This window comes from Passer domesticus, chromosome 1 (genome assembly GCF_036417665.1).
Source record: "Passer domesticus isolate bPasDom1 chromosome 1, bPasDom1.hap1, whole genome shotgun sequence".
Classification (NCBI taxonomy): Eukaryota; Metazoa; Chordata; class Aves; order Passeriformes; family Passeridae; genus Passer; species Passer domesticus.
Window position 1 is genome coordinate 118,035,819 of NC_087474.1, and position 18,925 is coordinate 118,054,743.

Sequence of the window (18,925 nt, forward strand, 5' to 3'; positions counted from 1 at the left end):
GAGCCCAAGAGCTGTGCAGAAGCAAACATGTGTGTACATGCAGACAGAGAGCAACTGTGTCTTTTTATTTTTTATTTTTTTGTTATTTTATTCACAATGGTATTTAGCTGCAGTAATTTTGAGACAAGCAACCCCATCATTTCACCCTGCGTGCTCTGTGAGAAAGAGGCTTTCTGGAGAGGGATTTGAGCAGCTGCTGCTTAGCAGAGAATGAAATTCAGACTGCTGGAGGGGGAGGAGAAAGGGGGCAACAAACAACATTTGTTTAAAATCTGGCAGGAGCATCCTAATTAGATGAATTATTGAATGGATCATCAGGATTGCTCCCCAAAGAGCCATAGGGCAGGAGAGCCCTTAGAGGACATGTTGATTTAAGACTGCAGAAATGATCCCAAAGAGCACCATCATTGAATGTGGAACACTAAAGGCTCGTTTGTCTCAAAAATCACACTTCCCACTCAGCGCCGTTGCTCACTTGCCATGTATATAAAGGTTGCAACAGTTAATCATTTAGACAGGGACAAATATTTATTCAGGGACTACCTTAACGTTGAATGTTATTTCCTCCATGACGTAAACTCGTTCAGGAAATGCTTTAGCCACCTCCTCCACACTGTTAAAATACTGCACTGGCTCCTTAATATCTCGGTCTTGTTCCAGCAGCTTAAACTGCCCTGAAAACAGATGATAAACAGAAGAATTGTAAGATATTTATATTGGACAACTGTCACTGTGGCAACTGCTGGCTCAACTTCTTCACCATTTTGCTCAGTCAATTTTTCCAGTTATTAGCAACCAAACAAGACGACGAAAGACTGTAGAGTCTCCTGAACCTGTGATGAAAGACACCCACTTTCACTAGCTTGGAATGAAAAGAACACGTGGCAGCAAAAGTGAAATTAAAAAAGATTGGTTTATCACATGCTCTCTAGAAATAGTAAATAATTATGGAGGCATTTGCATTCGTGTAATTAATTCAGTGTCATAGCATTTGTAGAGATAGCACTTTTAGGCCTTTAATATTTAAAGTTTTACAAAAAGAAACCACACCTACAAAACCCCAAAACAATAAACATAAAGAGTTTGGGTTTGTTTTTAGCACCATCAAACAGCGGGCTAAACCTAAGCCCTTTTACCCCTGGGCCTCTCTAAGAATGAAACAGCATCTAACTTTCCTTAATGATAAACTAAACCCTTTGAGAACTTTAAGATATTTAAGACATAAGATATTAAACCACACACATTTAAAACTCTTTTGAAGGTGTCTGACTTCAGAAGAGCATGAGAAAGAAGTGTGTCTTGCTAACTTTACCTCCCCCCAGCATGAAAACTTTGGCTATTTTCTATATCTCTTGTAAAAGGCAAGAACTAACATGGAGGGAGCCACCCCAGGCAGACCTGCCAGGGACAGGCAGGCACATCAATCACTTGTGCACACTATGAACACAAAGTTTTAAAACTTTATTTTATAAATACAGAGATAAGAAAAGCTTAGACAGTTTACTGTTTGCATGACTTAAGCTTAAAATCAGTGGAGTAATCTTTCCAAATTTAGAAATAGTAACTACTACTAAGTTAAAGGCTGGTCTCAGCAAGACTCTATGTAAAAAAAACTTCAGAAAATAAGAAAAGGGTTGAGTAAAATCTACATTTGGTGCACCTCCTGTAAATAATATTTTAAAATTTACAATGCATGCACTGGATTATTGTTCCCAAATAGTGCTGAACTTCATTAAAATACACCCAGTACATAGGGATGTCAGCCACCTACAGAAATATTTTCTCACTCCTTCAGCATTCTTGTGCTCAGCACCCTGCTGCCCCTTTACATCCCATCAGGCTTGAGACTTCTGTGACACGTTGGGAGAACTCACCCACACTGAACTATTTCAGGCCACACAACAGCAGAAGACAACGCAAACTCAGCGTGCCAATGAGAGAGAGCTGTCCTGCCCCTGCCAGGTGTGTGCACACATGTGTACCCACCCTCCCAGCCCTCAGGAGAGGTGCCAGAGCAAGAGGCTCTGTGCTGCTGCCCATCCCCAGCACCTGCTGCCAGGGGCACACCCTTTTAATCAGTATGTTAAGAGCTCTGTGGTTGTAACCCTGAAAATCAAACTTGCAAGGCAGAGGACTTCCTTTTATACCTTTCCACATGTTTTGTCTTTCTAAAGTGATCAGGGTAACTTTGAAGTATTATCAGCAGGGTAACTGCAGATGCTGGTTTTTCTCACTGCAGGACTATTTTTCCAGTGTTTTAATAACCTTTATCCCGCTTCCGAAATCAGTTGAGTTTTCCCAACTTTGCATCTGCTTCAGGACATGCTATGTGACATTCAACCAAGGCAATTCATGTGCTTTGGAGACCAGCACTGGGGTAGAAGCCACAGGACTTTTGGTCTGACCTGAGGGAGCCCTTCCTACAGTGTACCACAGCAGGCTTCTCTAGGTCAGACCAAAGGTCTGCCTCACGCAGCATTCCACCTTAGACAGGAGTAAGCAACAGTGTAAGGAGGTTGGACTTAATGCACAGTCAGCAATACTCCCCAGAATCTCTTTCCCAGCTCTCAGAGGAACTCAAGGCTGAAGGATGCCTAGTGCAGGGAAGAGGTTTTGGGCTTAGCAGCCCCAGAGATTTTCTTCCCTGTAAATTTGTTTAATTGCTTACACTTGGTATTGAAAACTTTTATTGTAGATGTCTTATCTTGAAAAATTTTGGCAATTTTTTTTTCCACCAACTTTAAAGTACCTCTGGGATTAAGACTACAAACTGTAGGAGTGATAAAGCTATACCTGGCAGACATGGGTAGCCACAGGAAACCTGACAGCAGACAAGCATTTGGAAAATGCTTCACATACTCATTAGAAACATGCCAGCATACTAAAGCTGAATTCCCTCACCTGTCTGCTACGAGCCCTTTTGGGTGCAAAGCAATAGAGGGGCCAGGCAGCCAATGCCCTTGGGTTAAGGGAATCTGAAAAATTAGCAGGAAGCTGCTTGGTTAACTGATGCTGGGAAATGTGTTATGACTGATACCAAGGCATGCACATGGAGAGACGAAGAGAGAGCTGTGCTTTTTAATCCCCAATCTGCCACAGATCATGAAAATCCTGTCTTCAGGATTTCCCTGTCAGCCACAGCCTAACCAAGAGGAAGATGCATTCCCTGGCTGAACAGGTCCTTTCTCTCACAGGAACCCCACTTTCCTGTAAAAGAAACTGAGGAGTGGGGAAGCTGAGTGAAGTCAGGTGCCCTTGTGCATTGAGTCAGGACACAACAGGACATCATCAGGTAGCAGCACAGACTATGAACTGCACCAGGGAGCACCTGGCAGCACAGAAAAACTACTACTTTAAAGCACAGAGCCAGTAAATGTACTTCAGATAGTCACTAAGAGCAGGATGCTCTTAAATTTAACAGATGTCACACAGTGTTCCTTCACCATGAAAGTGTTCCTTCACCATGGGCTGACCTGAAGCTGTGTTTATTTTCGATTGTTATCCTCTTTGACTACTGACACAGCCATTGGGATGCAGCCCTAACTGATTGCCCAGTTTGGGATCCAGGGGTCTGATTTGCAGGATTCCTGGTTGTGGCCACCATTCAAAGCAAGCTGTGATTAGAGTTTTTAATGACAAAAAAACCCCAAACTCAAACTTCAGCAAGTTTAGGTCATCTCAGACAGGTCTAAACTCATTGGAGTTACTTCTGATTTGATACTCCATGCTTATGCACAGAACTGAGGTGAATATGATATTGCATGGAAGCTAAATAGTTTTTTGAAACTGTGGTATACTGCAGTAATAAAATTTTACTAGTTCAGAAAGAAATTGAGAATTCTCACTTCAGAGTGGGAACTGAGTTGGCCACTTTAACAAAGCATGAATTCACATGAAAAAGGAAGAAAAACAAAATACTGAATAGTAATACAAGATACGAACAATACTCATCCAGGCCTTTGAATGAGACAGTGGCCTTTAATTCTAGGTTCTCTGGTTACTCTGTTTGGAAGCATAATAATACTACTTTTCTATGACTGTTATATATTTAACAACAGTGAATCTGGTGGCAAGACAAGGCCAGTTACTCCCTGCGACCCAAAGTTCTACAAGAAATGTCCCAAATTCCTCAACACAGAACAAACGCTTTAGGCTGTGTGCAACTGGGAGCAGAGTCTGCTCTTTACTGTAGAATTACACATTCCTGCAAAAAAAAAAAAAAAAGAAAAAAAAAAAAGGAAAAAAAGAAAAAAGGAAAATCATCATTGGGAGCTTTGGTTTGGTACAAAGCGACGCTCAGAGCTGTCTGTGTCACTATCTGTGCCATCCTCCCCGTCCTTCAGCTGAGCCTCACAAACACAAAGCTGTCTGTGCCCTCACTGCTAATAAGCAGCAGTTCACGAGGAGGTTGACGACAGAGGAGTACACACAGATCCCAAAGCACAGAAGAGAAGGGCAGCATTAATCTCTGCCTGTTACGAAATCAAGAAGTATGCTGGGCATGGGAGCTGTCAGGGCTAGACGTTAAAATGCCTCTTCGTGAAAAAGATGAGTTTATCATTTGAGATTTTCTATAGACAGTTTTTAAAAATTTATTTCCTCATTGAAAAAAGCAGACTTTTTTATTGGGAGGAGAGAAAGAAGGGCTGAAGAGCCTACAATACACATTTGAACCAGATGTCAGTAACTAACTAACTAAAGGGAGGAAGCAGACAATTTCTTACTACATTTCTGCCTGGTCTATTCAAGCCTCTGTAAAAAAACAAAGCATGGCTGAAACACAAGTTTAATGGACAAAAGTATGGCTTGACTGCATGTTGAAGTGGAAATTTATTCCACTTTGCAAGAGGAACAATTTTCTTGGGACACTTGACAAAATTGACAGCAAGCTTGAACAAACCACAGGGCAATTTTACTTTGTGTTAATTAGGAATTTAACAAAAAAATTTAAAGAAAATATAAAGCTAAAACTATACTTTTATAGAAGCTCACCCTCCCTCTCTCACTAGCACAAAAAGAATAATGAAATGTTTCTGTAGTAAATCAGTGAAGGTTCAGAAAGATCAAAGATTCATAATACCTGCATGGTCCACTGAGCAGGTATGGCTATTCCTCTGCAGCCAAATGCTAGGGAGAAATGAACAACTACTGCAACCTTTATATCTCTTTATCTTTCTGTCTGGCCTCTGGCAAGCACAGTATTGGAACAGTATATATTATCTCTGTAGATTATGAATTCTTATTTCTCCGTGAAGGTGCTTACAGCAAAGACAGTAAATCTACTACTGGTAGAAATGAGTCTGGAAAACTAAAAAGGCAAGGAAGGACCTAAACCAGTGCTTATTCTCCAGTTTATGAAGGCATTTATAAAAACCCATTAGGAGCAGGAAGATCAGTCCATCTTCCTTCTTGCCAGACTGGCCCTGGAATGGCTCTGAGCAGGAGCATTAATCAGCCCTTTCTATCCCAGCTTCTGCTGCTTCCACTGCTTAGGTTCTTGCAGGCTTACACACACTCCTAACTCCAACCCAGCTCATACAGGTTATTTCTGTGATGTAACATCCCCTGGTTTTTGCACTGACTTATCCCTTACCCTCAAATAGTCCAGCAGTTTCCAACAGTCCAGAATGTTCCCAAAACAGAAACATTCCGTACAGTGACTGCACTGTACCTAGACCCAGGCAGTCTTTATCTATGGCAGGCATTCACTGGCTGGACAAACTGTCAAGTTTTCATTGATATAAAAACATGAGAGCATGCTTATGCTCATACACCAAAAAGAAAAGCAGGAAAAAGAAACTCTGCTTAAAAAAAAAAAAGCATGTCATCAGTAGGAAACATGGAAGGTCATTGAAACATCTGCTCAGCTGTGTTAGCTGCTAAATGTTTCTCCAAGGAGGCAGGAGCTGTATTGTCTTTCTTTGATTATTTAGTAAGTCTCACAGTCCTGTGAGGCTGTGTGCAAGGCCCAGTGCTTCTCAAGAATGTGCAGACAGCGCAGCAGGGTAGCAAAAGTACTGCAGAGGTTTATGTTTCATATTATTTGTTGACTGCTGACTGCATTTTAGTATTTCAAAGAACTGCAGAGCTACTCAAAAAGGAAAGGCTCTGCCTGCCAGAATAACATCATTTCGGAAAAAGACAGTTTTTGCCTATATTTTTCATCATTCCTGTGCATAACACTGATAGCAAATTACTTTGTTTTTCTTCACAAAATGATGATCGTTGATATATCTGGCAGAGTTGAAGAGCATAAGCCAAAAGTACACTACAGCAGATCTGGTTCTTAGATGCACCTGCACAGTGTTTATCTGATTGTATATACAACTCTCCTCAATATCTGATAAAGATATAAATTCATTTTAGTGGGGGACAAAGGAAGGAAATCTCAGTTTATGGTCTACTCTGTCAGCCCATCAACTAGATCATATGGTAGAGCTGTTTCATCCCTAACTAATCCTTAGGTAAGACAGCCAGTCAAGAGAGAACATGGCAAAATAAAGACCCTAAATTAATAGATTAAGCTATAACCATAACACTTCAGCCCACGTCCAATTAAAAAAAAAAGTCAACTTTTAGTTCAAATTGACATAGTCAATGTCTTTGCATAGAACAAATGTGCCATTTTGTTTGTTGTTCTAGCAGTGGCTGTAGCTGTCTAGACCTGAGAAAAGGAAGAAAAGCCCATCACAATCTTTGACAGAGCAATCATGTGGCTAAGTGGGACCATGGTGTAAAATTAATACTGAAGCTCTTTCAGGGACCTATCGCTAAGCCAAGGTGAAAGGGTTTGGCAGACATGCAGAAGCCATGATGGGAAATAAATGCCTTGCTTCACTATTGTCATCTTCCAGCTTGTCAACAGTGAGCATTTGTTCTCAGCTCTCCAGAGGAGAGAAGAGTGTAGGCACACTCAGCACCAAAGCCCCACTGCAAAGAGAGAAATTGCAAGTGTAAATGGAATTACAGAATGCTGTTTTCAACAGCAGGAGCAGACAGTAGTACACAAATGGACTAGTGCAGGCAGGCTCGCTGCTCACAGAGGAGACAGGAAAGTGAATCACCTGCCCTGTTATCTCTGAACTCTCCACTGAAGGAGCTGCTGAGATTCCATCTCAGGTTGGGATGTGGCAGCAAACTAACATGGATGCAGTGCCATGGTAAGTTCAACCCCTCAGTCAAAGAAAGAGCAAGATAACCCATTGGCACAGGTTCATCCTTGTCTGCCACACCGATAGCTTCTGAGAGCTATGGAAAAAAATGGCTTGGGGGCAGAGAAGATATTTTTTGGAGTTATCCATGAGAACTTTGTTTATTTTTATATTGTAGCCTGCTGAAGGCATACAGGAAACTATAAAAGGGTGGAGAATACAACAGGAAATACACAAGTATATCTTTGGTGCACAGCTTCCAAAGGATAACAACTGGCATACAAACTAGAAATGCTATGATTGATTCTTAAGGCATAATCACCTTGAAACAGCTGTAAGAAACATAAATATTCCTTCTGTTTTTTTTTTTTTTAAGAACTGGCTGACAATATTTTTTTCTTGAGGAGACAGGTGAAGAAGAGGACCTCTTGTGTCCCAATCTATACCCAATCTTCCGGAAATTTTGGGAATGTATTAAAAAAACAGACGGAACATGAACTAGAGACAGATCTAATTAAACTTGACACAAGTAGAATTCATCAAGTGTACTGGAGCTAAACTTATGGCACTGAAAAGCAGAGGGCAAGGCACAAAGGCACATTCAGTCAGCAGATATTGTGTAACATTTCATGGCGAAGTAGCCCTTCAGAATGAATAGTTTTACTTCCTGGAAGTCTTATGAAGATTTTGAAGGCTTAAATGCCTTTATTCCTCACTGTGTCATGTCTGTGGCACAAATACCCAATCAACCAAGAGAGAATGAGTCAGGCAGCACAACCTGGTGAGACATGTTGAAGCAGAGCATCAGCCCACTGACACATCACCTGCGCATATGCACAGACACCATCTGAGAGATCAAGGAAAGGAATCCAACCAAGTTTCCCACACAGCAACGCAATGCTTGCTAATCAAACCCTCTAATCCTGTGCTGGCAAAGCAAAGGCGATGGTACAGCCTAGCATTCTCTTTTGTCTTATCTTACTTTTATGACTCGTAAGTAGCATAACAAAAAAAAGAGAAAGATTCTGTTGGCAGCATAACAAAGAAAAATCAGTTCAAATGGTGACTGATGATAGCTTAAAGCAGATTTAACTCACAGATATTGCAAGAGAGGGAATTTTAGGTTACAGATCATGTAAAAAGACAGACAGGGAAAACAAGCCTAACCTCCAACCTTTGTTTCATAAGTTATTATCATCACAAATACAAGATTACCACAATGAAATGTTCCATTTTCCAGGGTCACATGTTTTGAGTGTCTGGACTGTAAGTTAACTAGATTTAACTTACTGCGTTATCATCAATCTAACCTGTAATTAGCATAATTTTCTTCCTTTCCCATGTGCTTCCAACAGACATGAAGAGTATGTTCCATTAGCAGTGTTGTTAGTTCACACACTCAGTTGACCATGCAGAGGACTCTGGTGACTACCACACTGTCTGACTTTCCTAATTACTGTTAACAAAAGCGGTAGTAAGTTTCCTGCTGAAGAGTAAGAATATAAAGACATACACATGAAGATGGGATGCTCTCCTGGTGAGTATCAGCACTTACCCTGATCACAGCTCAAAAAGGGATTGAGAGAAAGAGTTACAGAAAGCCCAACTAAATCAGCCCAGAGCTTGCAGGAAATAGTATTGAGATGACTACATTTTACAGCAGCTGCCCAATGGCAGAATCTTTCCTTGTATAAGCATCATCCCCTTGGTACATCATATCCTGAGCATCATATCCTTGGAGTGGATAATACCCATGCAGATCTCAGTTATGACAATGTTTAATAGTCACTGAAACCTTATGGCTCCAACCTACTGCAGCAGCATTCAGGATCCTTATGGGAACATCCAATGGAACTGCCTGCCACCAGAGAGGAAGACTTCTTATCGAAGACAAATTCAACTTAATCCCTCACTTAGAAGTCTCTAACAAAAACTACCAGAAAAGAAATTGAGGCAGAATCAAAGGTGAGAACATATATGGTTACAGATCTTACTATACTTTGAAACATTTGCCTTACTAAGTAAATGCATTGCTTTCACTTACACATTAACACTGACTGGGGGCTAAAAATTTATCCTAAAGAGCAGAGACTGAGCTTAGGTATGTCAATGCAAACTGAACATCAAACCCTTCACTGGGTGACAGATAAGACCCTTAACAGAACCTCACACTGCTGTGCCCGTAGATTTTTCTATTTGAGTGAAAGACATCACATACCTTTAAAAGTAAGAAGCAACACAGACCTAATCTGCCTTTGGATCTAGTCCTAGCTAGGTAATCTCCTCCCAAATCATCAGTGTACATCCATCCCAAGACATACATTAAACAAACAGGGTTGTCTACAATGGATTAACATTTAATTAAAGCCCAGAAGAAAGTTGAGATGAGAGTAACAGAACAAACTCCTGGTTAACATTTGAAATTAACATTACTAGTTTCAAGCAGGCTCAAACAGACTATGTTAGAATACCTGTTAAAGGTTAGCTAAGCATGATGGGATTCTCTATCACAGCTGCATCCAAATATTTTGCCTTTATACCACAGATTACTCACCTCATTAAAACTGATTTCAGAAGAAATTATGAATGTGTAACTTTTCCTCTTCAATGTTGGCAGAGAAAATCCCTTTTCCTTTTATTTCAGAACAAATTTGTAATTAATAATTTGGAGGAAACACAATCTGTTCCTGTGGGCTGATGCCCTCACCAGCAACAGTGCAGTTGTAGTTCATAATCTGCATGGGCATTATGTACTACAAGTACCTAATGAGTACAGAAACCCAATGATATCCTCCCTTGCCCCAGCAGTTGCCTCTTCACAGAAAATCCACCTTCCGCACTTGCCATTTTGGTTGCTAAACAGTGAACTTCACCTCCTTGTGCAAATCAAGTGTCAATGAAAGCAAGTGGGAGTATTTTCTGAGGGCAGCAATATTTCAGGACCTGAGTTCAGTGCAGTTCTAGTGGAACAGTTTCTTTTAATTCCAGTGCCTGAATTTTTTCAAGAATATGAAAATTATTTTTTGCACTGACAGAAAGATAAAAACCAGACAGCATGCAAAAAAGAAACTGCGTTCACCTGCGGCAACAGAAAATTGTTATAGTGACAGATGGAAGAGGCTTCATTCTTAGAGAAATAGATGAATTTGAAAACAGGGCTAATAATTTTAGGGGACCAAAATTTGACTGCATTGCAGAGCGCCAACCTCTGCAAATTAGAAACAAGCAAGTTCCAGTCTCTGTGTCAGGTCTGCTTTGAATCCTAGAATTTCACTTTGATTAAAAAACTGAGAGAGTGCAATTAGAGGGAGAGATTTAAAATGTGCAGAAGTGCATTTTTACCACAATATGGATTCCAGGGATCCTAACCACAAGCAAGTTGTGGATTTACACCAGACAACTTTTTGGATTTGGTATCCATATCTTAAAAAATAAATTTGCAAAGTGAAAACAGCTCCCCTGAACAAGTTCATACACATTCTTCTATTTCTTGGTAAGTCAAAACTTTCACTAAAATAATAGCAGCAACCTCTGAGCTTAATCATTAACTTTGCCTTACTGAGTAACAGCTTTTATTTATTGATTTGGCAAAGGCTTCAAAGCCAGCACTCACCAAAACTCAAGCTCTTAATGGTTCTGCTACAGTGCAAAGACACGTTCTTCAATTGCAAACCGACCATCCTTTACGCTTTCTGCTCTTTTGCTGACAGATCTTTTTCCTCCTGCTACTCCCACACGACTATCCCCATTTCTGTGGCCTGACCTGAGCACCATTCATTGCCTTCTTGCTCACTGAGAGTCTTTTGTGCCTTTCAGGTTCTGACTCCATCCCGTGGGCAACACACCCCGGCCCAAGTGTAGGATGGTGTGTCCTCCTCCCAAGGAGAACAGTCACATCCACAGCACTGCTCCTGGCAGTCACTTGGGCTGCAGTGAACAAAGCTAAAGAAAAACTGCATTCACAAAGCAGAAATCTTTAAAATGCACATAGACCAATTCTGTATAAAAAGTGCTTTTGTTTCCTGCTCAGGAACAGGTTTTTTAATTAAATGAATGGGAGGAGTTGTAAAAAACCAGGAACAATGACTGAGTCAGAAGCTCAGTCAGTTCTCAGTAGCTTAACAGGGCTTTAACATGAGACAGAATAAACTTATTTCATTCAGTCAGACATTTTTATCAATGTGTAGAGAGACTTCAGAGCTGAGGCTTGGTATCCTGAAAGACCGTCTGTGCATTATAGAGCAGCTTATTGTTTCAAAGCTTGTATCTCATTTGCTTGCTGAATATATATGTAGTTTCTAGCACAGCCTGTATTTTTTTCCCCTTCTCCCCTCTCCCTCAACATAAATCTACTAAACTATTGTATTCAAATTATTGCAGAACCTGTCACTCAAACAAGTTCCCAACATTTGTGTATCTACAATGGGAAGAAGCAGTTTCAGTTATTCTGTGTAATTAAAAAGACGATTTTCTTTGGAAAGGTACTATCACTTTGTATTACCAATGCCTATCAATGCAGACTATGGCTTAGTTTACATATTTATAATGTGTTTAAATTAGGAAAGAATTCAATTTATTAGGAAGGAATTAAATTGATTATAGCTCTGACCACCAGCAATCATGACCAAGTTCTGAAAAAACAAATTCACTTTACTTCTGGAACAAATTAAACAACATTTTAAAAACTGAAATGAAGCCAACTTCCCAAGAAACTCTTTAATTACACAATAGGTCTGGTTTATTCATCTGAGGTTTCCTGTCAAGGAGAGTGTTCAGCTTTAAGTACATTCATGCTACAGCTGAAATTTCATTAAGGAGAATTTAAAACAAGTGTAGAGCCAAAATAATACATGATCTGAAACTCACCTTGATGAAGTACACACAGGAGCTTATGCTCCAAAACTTGTCATCTGTAATACTGGAATATCTATCAAGCATACAAAGTAACTTGTAGCAAGCAAACATTTCTAATTTTTTTTTGGTTTAGGATCAGCAGTCACGTTTGTGTCACCGCCTCAGTTGAGAGGCAGAAGGTGTTTTGATCCCTTCATTCTGCATGAGCTAAGCCATCTCTTCACTCACTCCCTATGAAGGCAACAGAGTTTGTCAGAATTGTCTGGCTTCCAGTACAAGAGGACATTGATTCAGCACTGTGCAATTTACCCACGAAGCAGACAAAGCTCTTGATAACAGCTCAAGATGAATGAAGGCAGCTTTTAAGAATGAGCTTTTTGGCATATGTTCACAGCATGTGCTGAAGTGTCACCAGGGGAAAAAAAAAAGGGAAAAAAGGGGAGGAGAGAGATGAGCTGAAAAGGTGGGTGAATAGAGATGATGAGTAAGAGCACATTGCTTCAGCACTGCCACTTCATTTAATTTTCACTGCTACTCAGGAAGGCAACAAAGATGATAAATCTAAAATGCAGATCTAAGCAAGATATGCATCTGCCTCAGTTCTCTTGAATGCATTCCGTCACACACCTTAAATAAGGAGGGTACCATCTAAACCTCTCTCTGGCAGTTCAACTTACCATAGCTGAATCCAAAAGGTATAAAGAAACAGAATGCCCAGCCAAATTTTCCTTGTAAGAATTTCTCTTGTAAGATGCCTGCCAGCTTGCTGAGAGCCAAATGAATCCTGTTACTGAAGGCTGCCAGCCTAGCCTAAAACAGCTTGATGGAAAAAAATGCTACAGACTACACATGGGATGGTAATTCCAAAAATGTTTTCAGACCACCACTTATGGGATTTTGTTTTATCCATCATTCTTCCCTCTATGAATTATCTAAATGATAATTCATAGAGGGAAAATATTTACTAGTACAACTCTAACTCGTGTTTCTAGTGAAAAGTTCTTACTAATACTGGGCGTCTCCCATTGAAAGGCATTTTTGCACCAATCCCACTTTGTAACCTTTCACTGAAAGGACTGTGAAGTGCTAATTATCGCAGTGGCTGGCCTCCTGTTTGTCTTTGAGTGCTCATGGACTTCCCCCAGCTGCTAGATTATCATGATATATATTATTACATACTGATTTTTAACTATAAAATCTAACATTAGCAGCTGCAAGTATTCCAGGGAAATTCTGTGCTTTAAATTTCTGCAAAAGAACTTTGGTTGTAAAACAAGGTAATCTTAAATCTGCCTCTAAGATTAGGAAAAATATTACAACTTACACTTAAAAAAAACCCCAAAAAAACAAAAAACAAGTTGTTCCTTTAATAATGAAGCTAAATCAATACTGGATAGTTTGCCTTAGCAGATAGATTTAAAGTTGTAAAGATGCCATGGCTGGGAAAAAAAAAGGACATTAGGGTTTCAGACAATTAGAATTGGTTACTGTAGGTATTTAGAAAGGGAGGCAGATGGTGCTTAGAGACCAGAAAAACTGGGACATCCCAAGCTAAAAGTAACTCAAAACCAAAACCCATCATAAGATCAGTCTGCTGGAGCTGTTACAAAGTTTTCCCGACAGCTTAATATTCCTTTCAGGAAAACGACTATTTCAGCTGAGATTTCTGAACATAGGAAACAGAGAGGCAAAGATGTTTAAAAATTCCTGCCCTTGACATGACATAAATCATGCTCTTTCAAAGCACATTTTCCCTCAAAAATGTCCAGTCCTTCCCTTTTTCAGCTGCACTCCTGCACACCCAGCGAAGCAAAACCCAACAGCGCACAAGGCCTTGACAGACACAGTGTGACACAGCCATCACCGTGCTGCAGAATGCCACTTGGAGAAGGTCACCTGCCCCAAGGAAGCAGACCAACACTTCTTTTACCCCTTCATTCTGCCACCTCCTCCTACCACACCAAGCTGCCTTGAGGGGACAGTGTCCATGCCACCAAAACCCTGCCACTGAAGGGGAGGGTCTGAGCTTGGCCAGTGGTAGGTGCAGGATTCACAGAAAAAAGCTTCAGTGCCTGCCTACATAAATCAGTACAAAACACATTTAGTTAAATTATGAAAAAGACTGTGACCACCTAAGCAAAGCCAAACATAACCTGGTTTACAATCTTTGTCTTTTTGTCTGCTGGGGGCTCTCTTGAGGGATTGAGTGATATCAAAGCGGGCAATTCACTTTTGCTCCTTGCAGTCACTCTCCATGCTTTGAGCATGTATTATTTCGGCCTCTCCAGCCGCTCTTCAAGTTGGAATTGCCCAAGTGGCTGGGAGTCTAAATACCTACAGCAGTGACTTGATGTCCTATCTATGTATTATCCTGCCCTAGTGCTGCAGGCTCCTCATGGCTGAACAGGCAGCTCATTTGCCAGCTCTAGGAAGACTCAGCTGAGCCAGCTCTCAGAACTCTGTATGCCAGCTGACCCAAGGCTTTCCTTGGACAGGATTCAGAAAACCACTCTGCACACTTTCCATCTGATCCACATTAAATGAGCCTTACAGTAGCCAAACACCACAAAGTGACAAACATCTGCACTATGGGAAAAAGGTGGCTATTTCCATTTTCCACAGTGGAGAAGACGAGTGGTACATCCAAACAGGATGAAGGACACAAGTGTCACACCACGCACTCCTGCTCCCCTGAGCCAGCAGGTCTGACAGCAGCACATTCCACCCCCAGCAGCACAGGATGTCCCCCTCCCAGGGACTCCCAGCACACAGACCCTGGTTGCCATCACATGTTGGGCTGCTGCTCTGTCCCTGCTGTTGTTAAACAGGCAAGGAGATGTTCTTACACATCCATGGGGTATGTGGGCAGACCCTACATGCTTCACTTCCAGGGTTTCCAGAGAAAGTCTCAGCCCTTGCAAGACAGCTGATCTGCAAAGCCTGCACACATCTTCATGCACGCTGAAGGCATGGCCCTTTATATTTTATTTACTCACTTTTTCCCTGACAAAAATCATGTGCACCAATGCCTCTCTCCTCCCCTTCTCCCTCATCCATAATTATTTCCCTTTGAAGAAAAGGAAAAACAAGCAAAAGAGTATCTTTGAAAATATCTTTCTCCTCTAAGAAGATTTTCCTCTAGCAAGTGGCATACCCAGGAATCAGTAGGACACAAATTTCATAGTAAACTCATGGAAGCATAGAGTAAAGAAAGCTATGCTGCACAAAATGATTATTTTCTTCTACCATTAGAAAAAGCTTCACAGTTAGCATTAATATTTAGAGAAATTAAAGTTTAAATGCATTCTTCCCAGAGTAACAACAGAGGACAAGTTTATCTATGACCACATAGCACACCAACTCCAACAATCAGTGAAAAAAGGAAGGTTAATTAGTAAATAAATTGAGCCAGATACCAATCCTTCACAATAAAAAAAGCTTATATATACCAGAAATATCAAAACCACATACTTTAGATCTTCGTGAAAGATTACAGCATGAAGCTCTATGGGCTAATCCAGGAACACCAGACAATTTAATTACATTTTCTACTGAAAAAATTAAACCATATGCATAGCTCTTCAGATCAAGCTTCCTAACATGTGTCTGGTTTTAATATCCAACATCTGTCTGAAAATGAGATTTTCATTTCCCTTATGAAATCTGATTCCACTCCATGGTCAAACTCAAGGAGCAAACTCAGCTCATCTTTGATGGAAAGAAGTGAGTGAAAGAGAACAAATGTTGGGTCATCTGATTTAGCCTTATAGCTAAGAGTTCTAAATGCTAAAAATCCTAGAATACAGTAATTGTTTTTTCACAGGTGAAGACAACAGGGAAATGCAAGAATAATCAGATTTTTTCCCCCTTCCAAAAATATACCCTAAATTGTCTTCATTTTCTCTCTTTAGGACTACAGCTAATTAGGGTTTCAGCCATTATTAAACAATCTCTCCCACACTGTAGTGCTCTCTCACTAGTTTTGGCTGTCTCCTTGAGAAAACCTTGCAGAAAGACTGCACATGTGTGAGCTACAGACAAAGAAGTGACACAGTGCTTCTGCTGGATCAGCTCATCTGTCACCTTCATCACCCGTCCCCTGCTGTTACTGAGCAACACAAAGCATGGTGAGATTTAGAAACCTGCCTATTATGAGGATCCAGAAATATTCAGTGCTCCAGTTCCTGTCAGCTGAACAACATCTATACAAAGGAGAACCATGGAGGTGGTGATTTAACTCCAAAAAACAGTTGCTGTAGGTGTTATTTTACAAAGTTGTAACACCAAAAAAAAAAAGTGCTCTTCTGAAGGAAGAACCCAAGCCTGCATATTCCATCTGTATTTTACCTTATGCTAGCAATTTGCTTGCCATCTTTTTCAGCAGCCTCTTTCCAGAGGATCCTGAAACTCCTCTCAAAACTTTATTTCACTGAGTGTACAGACAACTTCTGTATTCAGAAACTTGATGAAACTTTTCTGTCCCTCATACTGATCTAAAGTTTTAGAGTTGTTTCTTTTTTTTCTGCAAGAGAATTATTCTAAGATACTTTCCCAGTGCTTTGAAGCCTGCATGAGATGCCTGCATGTACTCAGTGCCACCAACCAGGCTTAGAAAAGCCTACATCTTGGTGGGCAGCTGAAGTTCAGTCTACCCCTCTTCTGTTTCATTTGAGCTATCAACCTGAATTTATTACATCCGTGGTACAAATTCCATCTTTCTGCCACAGTCAGAACTATATATACACCTAAGAATAAAAAAAAAAAAACAAAACCAAAAACTGCTCCAGATACAATTCTTGGGGCAGGGTAGCTGATTATACATCTTTATGGTCAAGCAACTGTGAACATGGAATGCAAATTTCAAGTCATTGCTCCACATCCAGCAGGACAGAAAATGCATGAGTATACACATCTTATATATTATTCACAAAAGTTTTAAATCATTAGTTATTGTAGGGTATGACTTTTTATTTCCATTGCAGATCTGAGAAGCTTTTCAATTAAGAAGAAAACCCCAAAACCAGAACACAAGCCTACCTTCAGACTGAACTCAGAATGCTACAAAAGTGTGAGCAGTTCAGCATTCCCAGGAAAAAATTGTATAGCTAAAAATTGATTCTGCCAAGTCTAATTTCAAACCTCTACTAAGAAATCATGAATGTTCACTTGCACCATTCACCCTCACTTACACTAATAGCCTTGTATTTGACTGTAAATTTCCTGTGATGAAAATGTAATACACAGCAGCAGCAAAACATCTTGCCCCTGCCACTGTCAATTCTGCAGAAAAAATTAACCTGCATTTTCCTGGCTCAGGAAAAGTTTCATCAATACACATTGGACAGGAGGGTCTGGAGCTGTGAATATGTTATTTTAATGATTTCTAAGCAGCATTTGCTCATTACATTACCTAAAATAATAGCCCAACTCTTTCAGGGTTGATAGTTTTCTAAAGATGAAACTGCTTTATTTCAGCTTCCATCCAGCAACAGGAGTAGGAAATTGCTCTTACCCCAGAAGGGAGTTCCTTCTGATGAAGCAATTAACAAGATAATCCAAGATGCTGCAGCATTTGGAGAAGCCAGGCAGCACAAGGAGCACATTGTTAGAAGCCCCCTGCCTTGCAGGGGCACCCTGGCTCCCCTTAGGGCAAGAGTTCAAAGGCTTTATACAAAGCTGTGCAAGGGGCAAGCTATAACTCACCCTCTGCCTTGTTTTTTCTCCTTGCCTGGGGTGCCAGAGCTGATGCCTTGGAGACAGGTTTCAAAGATCAGGTCTCCACCTTGACTTTCTGCACTCTTCTGGCTTGACTCTCCTGACGGCTGGTGGCAGAGAAAGGGTTGGGGCTGCCTTTCCTTCCCTGTCAGGACCAGTCCCACAGGAGCACACAGAAGGATTACACAGAAGGCAGTTTTGTTTCCACTTGGCATCAGAACTGATACAGAGAGTCAAAGGGAGGATCAGCACTGAAGATTCATTTGTGTATCAAGGGGAAATCCAGAAGCCATTGAAATTGTTTACAGCAGGTTGAAAGAATAATACGAAGAACAAACATTGTGCTGACAGATATCCAGATAGCTTTTGCAGGCAAATCTCAACGCCTTTAGCCCAGCTAAGGCTCATTAACATTTACATATCATCTCAGGATTTTATTTCTAAAATTTTTAAAGCACCAAATTAAGAAGGTTTCAGAGAAACGGGAGCCATCATGCCTTCTCTCACCCCCTCCCGACTCTGCTTTGGGATTGAATTGAATTTACACAGCAGAACAAAATGGTTCCAACAACTGCTGCAGATGACAAAGAGGGGAATGGGCAAAAAGGTGCAATGCACTGGGGAGCAAAAGGATGCTGATTAGGCAGCCCTGTGCACAGGGCATTTCTGTGACAATTTCACAGAATTCCTGCAGTTTCACACTCCCAGAACAGGCTCCTGGAAGTCTGGAAAAGGCAAATCACATATATTGTAGGAAAAAGCAAGTCCATCACCTTGTATCCCAACACCTGGTTATTCCTAGACACTCACCTGGTGATTTCTGTTGTTATCTGAAATCCCTGTATCTAATAAGAGGAGGATGGCAAAGAGCAAGAGATGTTTCCCTACCAGACACAAGGGCAAGTTAGGAGTGATGTATGAAGGAGTTGCAGTATCCCAAGGACACCATGCTCCTCAGTGGGAATCAGGCACAAGTATCCAGACTTAAGACAAAGAGCCATGAAAGCTGAAATATTCATCCACATCCACACTGTGTGAAAAAGAAGTTTCCCAGGCAACCCCTTTTTTTTCCATGGCTCCCCCATTTTGTGATACCAAAATTCCCTGAGTTCTGTACCAATGCATTCTGGCCACACTACTGACCACTGTTTCATGCACTGGGTACAGATGGAATATAAACACTTAACATTTTTCAGCCTATCAAA

The 18,925-nt window shown here is 40.8% G+C and overlaps 1 protein-coding gene across 2 annotated transcripts in view; it reads right to left on the minus strand.

Moving 5' to 3' along the window:
• The window catches only part of GAREM1 (GRB2 associated regulator of MAPK1 subtype 1), a 101,943-nt gene that overhangs the window by 23,912 nt on the left and 59,106 nt on the right, over positions 1-18,925 (minus strand). For both annotated transcript variants that reach the window (XM_064385015.1, XM_064385025.1), the window contains exon 3: positions 544-674. In XM_064385015.1, coding sequence (XP_064241085.1) covers positions 544-674 — 131 coding nt within the window. The remainder of the gene's footprint in view (positions 1-543; positions 675-18,925) is intronic.